Source organism: Armigeres subalbatus, chromosome 1 (assembly GCF_024139115.2).
Source record: "Armigeres subalbatus isolate Guangzhou_Male chromosome 1, GZ_Asu_2, whole genome shotgun sequence".
Lineage (NCBI taxonomy): Eukaryota > Metazoa > Arthropoda > Insecta > Diptera > Culicidae > Armigeres > Armigeres subalbatus.
The window spans coordinates 34,872,844-34,877,150 of NC_085139.1; the positions used below are offsets into that span (position 1 = coordinate 34,872,844).

The following is a 4,307-nucleotide window of genomic DNA, read 5'->3' on the forward strand; positions in this document are numbered from 1 at the left end:
CCACCCCTACACGGAAGAAATAAACTACCCAATAGTGAGTTTAATTCACCCAACCTCGAACATCCGTACGGGAAGCCAAAATTGAGTAAGTAGGGTCGAAGTAGTTTGCCTTTACTCCCATGTTAAAAAAGTACCCAACGGAAAATTTATTGACCCAAATTTAAGTTTAATTCACTCAATTTCGACCTCAGGTAATAAAACTCAAAATTGGCTTCCCGTATTGAACTGGCGTCGTTGGATTGTTTGGCTCTTTTGTTTTTGACAACAAAAGAAAGAGTGGATGAAAGAGAAGAGAAAAAATAACTCAAAAGTAAGTTTAAAAATACTCAATTTTGGGTACTTTTTTTCTTCCGTGTAAGGAGTCTACATGGTTTATGGACAGCCACGTTCCCACCACGAAAATCGGACGACTACGGTGGATCGGAGCCAGAATAGCCAGACGTACGCAGCTAGCAAGGTGGATCGATCAAGTGGAAGACGATTTGCAGATTATCCGTTGACTTCGCGACAAACAGCCATAATGGACCTAGTAAAGGCTATATATTCGCTCCAAAACCAAACTTTTCATAGAAGGCCCTGAGACCCATAGTGTTATATACCGATCGACTCAGTTCGACGAATTGAGGTGATGTCTGTGTATTTGTGTATTTGCGCAAAAAGTCTCTCCAATTTTTCAGTCACTTACCCTCAACCTGCTCGCAACAAGTTGCATTCAACGCAGAATTCTGTCCCATTGTTTCCTATTGAAAATTTGACGGATCGGACTATGGGCTCAGAAGTTATGGCAAAAATACTTTATTTTTTCATACCAAAAGTGTGTAGAAATTAACCACTCGAAAGAAACGAGAAAGGCACCATCACCGCTAGGTGGATTAATCTGTTTTTTTTTTGGTTGAAAGTGGACATGTAAAAATCTAAAAAACAGAAAAGGTTTATAATATGTTAAGAAAATAACTTGTATTTGTGAAGGAAAGACCTTTATTGATGATATTTCAAATCTAGAACTAAAATGTCTTCTCCGTTGTCAATATTTATGGCTATCTAGCTGTTGTATGATGGATCATACGTTTGTAACGTTTATCCTTCATGAATTGCTATTAATTGCAAACGCTGGATTTGTCGCTAGCGTATTCTTTGTTTAATTAATCCCATCCACTATAATCTAATTTCGACCATTTGGTCATAACGAGATCGAATCTATGTTTAGTTAAGAACTAGTTTTCATCATATTCCGGTTCAGCAAGTGATCGTTTGGCTTGTCCGAATCGCAATCTTTCCGAAGGAGACCCTATAATGAATGATTATCAAATGATTGATCTAATTTCCTTTTTAAAAATACGTACTCTGAGCAGAACGTTTCTCCATCATCATTTGTTGTGATTGATCATCAGCCAAATCTGATTCAGAAATTGATCGCCCGTATCGTAAGTAACCCGTCGGATCCCCTGATGAAGTAAATTTAAATAAATCATATTTTAGGGTTTATGCATTGAAAAATTTACCTGCTACAGTAAGCGAACGCTTGGCTTGGCCGTATCGCAGTCTTGTCGTGGGATCCCCTGCAATGAATGATTATTGTTAGATATTAAATGACTTTTCTACCACTGCAGGATTCACTTACTCTGAGCATAACGTTTCCCCATCATTATTTTTGGTGATTGATCATCAGCCGAATCTGATTCAGAAATCGATCGCCCGTATCGTAAGTAACCCGTCGGATCCCCTGATGAAGTAAATTTAAATAAACCACGCCGGAAACCATCACAACAACCTCCATACGGAAGCTTTTGGTGTGCTCTAAAGTCTTGTGAACATTGCGATTCGTTCCGTTCACGTTTTGACCACGGTAAAGTGATTTTCGAGCTTTTAAGTGCATAAAAACACTGTCTCCCCTTAAAGTAGTTGTTCTACAAAACTCTTAAATTTATGACAATTTATTGCTAATTTATTATTTTATTATTCCTCTTTTTTCCCTGGACATTTGAGTAATATAATTACCCGCACATTGGTAAAATTCAGAAGCTGAACATTTGTCATAAATTTGCATGTTAGGATTTCTTCAAACAAGTTGTTCGAACAAAGAAGCTTTGATGTCACTTGTTACTACGATGCACACAATGGTAAAAGCATACACACATATGGTAAAATGAACCAAATTTGAAAGTCGTTTGCTGTAAGCATCAAATACCATATGATTTGATTTATGTTTTGTTCGAATAACTTGTTAGAAGAAATCCTAACGTGCAAAATTATGACAAATGATCAGCATCTGATTTTTAAGAATTTAACAGTAAATCGCACATTGGCAATTATATTACTCAAATGTCCAGGGAAAAAAGAGGAATAATAATATAATAAATTAGCAAAGATTTGCAATAAATTTTTAGGGAAAACAATAAAAACATTGCACTTAAAGCTCGAAAATCATTTTAACATGGTCAAAACGTGAACGAAACGAATCGCAATGTTCACAAGACTTGTAGAGCACACCAAAAGCTCCCGTATGAAGGTTGTTATGGTAGTTTTCAGCGTTTATATCTCTCGTTAGATTTTTTCAAAATTGAAAATAGCCCAAAAACACTAAATCGAATCGGCGCCACCTCGAATTTTTATCCGAATTAGTTGAAAATTTGACAGGAGGCTTATTTTAGCATAAGAATTGTAATTCTGGGCTGACCGGTTGAATTATTGATTCCACATGAAGAGGTCTAATTAGCATTACTCCTTGTAAACTGCTTAGGGTTTACGCATTAAAAAAAAATACCTGCTACAGTAAGCGAACGTTTGGCTTGCCCGTATCGCAGTCTAGTCGAGGGATCCCCTGTAATGAATGTGTATTATTAGATATTTAATGACTTTTCTACCACTGTAGGACTCACTTACTCTGAGCATAACGTTTCCCCATCATTATTTTTGGTGATTGATCATCAGCCAAATCTGATTCAGGAATCGATCGCCCGTATCGTAGGTAACCCGTTGGATCCCCTGATGAAGTAAATTTAAATAAATCATGTTTTGTTGTTTATGCATTGAAACAATTACCTGCTACAGTAAGCGAACGCTTGGCTTGCCCGAATCGCAATCTTGTCGAGGGATCCCCTGTAATGAATGATTAATGTTGGATATTTTATGACCTTTCTACCACTGCAGGACTCACTTACTCTGAGCATAACGTTTGTACATCGACCCTTGCTCCGGATAGTGATCTTCAGAGTTTATCTCAGGAAGTGAACGTTTGTATTGTTCAAAATGTAGTCCTTCCGAAGGATATTCTGTATACAGTAAAAATGAATAATTCAATAGTCTTGAAATGAAAAATAATTGATAAAAAATCATAAAAATAAACGCATCATAGTGTACAAATCCGACCACTTAAAAATTGTTTTTGATTTTTTCATAATTTACGGATTCTGGACGGTACGGCTAAAACAAACAAAAATGTCCGAAAAAATATTTTAAGCTCTTTTTAGTGGAATGTATTCAACCGTCTAAGACGAGTTAAGTATTCTCCATTTAATTCCACCAATTATTTCGATATCTTTGCAGATACGTATTTCGACCACAACTGTGTGGTCGTCTTCAGTGTCTCGTACTTGACTCGACTCGACTCGAACGTACTGGAACGACTGGAACGTACACACGATCAAGCAGTTTGACCAACATTGACTCCACCTCTCGTTTGTTCAAACATCCATCAAGTTTTACTAACAGCGGCACGAACAATCAATTTATTCGACCAACAATATCACGCACGAACGACCGAAGCACCAACCGAACCATCAAAAATATATGGGGGTTTGTGCAACTTCATTACAAATGCTCAAACATGTTCGGCCAACCTTGACTCCGCCGCCGCCCGAGCCGCCAACTGTCAAATGGTTGTTCGAACAACTTCACACACGTTCAAACAAAGCAGCAACCGGAGCGTTTTCTTGGGGGTGGAGTCAATGTTCGTCAAACTGTTTGACTGGTGTGTACGCTGCATAAGAAGCAATCAAAAAGTTCAAGTGCTGCCAGTATTATTTTCCCAATTTCATGCATTATCATACGTTGCCATTTCGACAGATTTCCACTCCGCCGGTCCCTAGTTATGTAGGGTTGCTAGCTATAACTATTCTGTGAGCCACTAAATCGGTGCACTGATTTACTCACCTTCAGCCGAACGCTTTCCTATATAGGGTTTTTGGTGGTCCTCGCAATGAACTACGCATACCGAAATGAGCACTAATGCGCATATGTTTGTAATCCTCCACATTGTAACTTTCTCACTGCACTGCTTCTGTCTGACTGAAGCAGCATAGTTGATA

At 38.0% G+C, this 4,307-nt stretch overlaps 1 protein-coding gene across 1 annotated transcript; it reads right to left on the bottom strand.

Annotated features, from left to right (window-relative positions):
- Positions 1 to 955: 955 nt before the first annotated feature.
- Positions 956 to 4,307, bottom strand: LOC134208275 (short neuropeptide F-like). The gene is made up of 9 exons (XM_062684303.1): positions 4,153 to 4,307; positions 3,162 to 3,272; positions 3,043 to 3,099; positions 2,884 to 2,985; positions 2,765 to 2,821; positions 1,622 to 1,723; positions 1,503 to 1,559; positions 1,344 to 1,445; positions 956 to 1,288 (listed from the first exon to the last, which is right to left on the bottom strand). Exons 1-9 carry the CDS (start codon positions 4,253 to 4,255, stop codon positions 1,215 to 1,217), a joined length of 765 nt encoding a protein of 254 aa, XP_062540287.1. The 5' UTR covers positions 4,256 to 4,307; the 3' UTR covers positions 956 to 1,214.

What these genes read in the sequence shown, in the direction of transcription:
- LOC134208275 (XM_062684303.1), bottom strand. Translation starts at nt 4,255, where the DNA reads ATGTGGAGGATTACAAACATATGCGCATTAGTGCTCATTTCGGTATGC. An exon ending in AGGAAAGCGTTCGGCTGAAG is followed by an intron (nt 3,273 to 4,152) that starts GTGAGTAAATCA and finishes TACTGTATACAG; the next exon opens with AATATCCTTCGGAAGGACTA. An exon ending in GGAGAAACGTTCTGCTCAGA is followed by an intron (nt 1,289 to 1,343) that starts GTACGTATTTTT and finishes CATTCATTATAG; the next exon opens with GGTCTCCTTCGGAAAGATTG.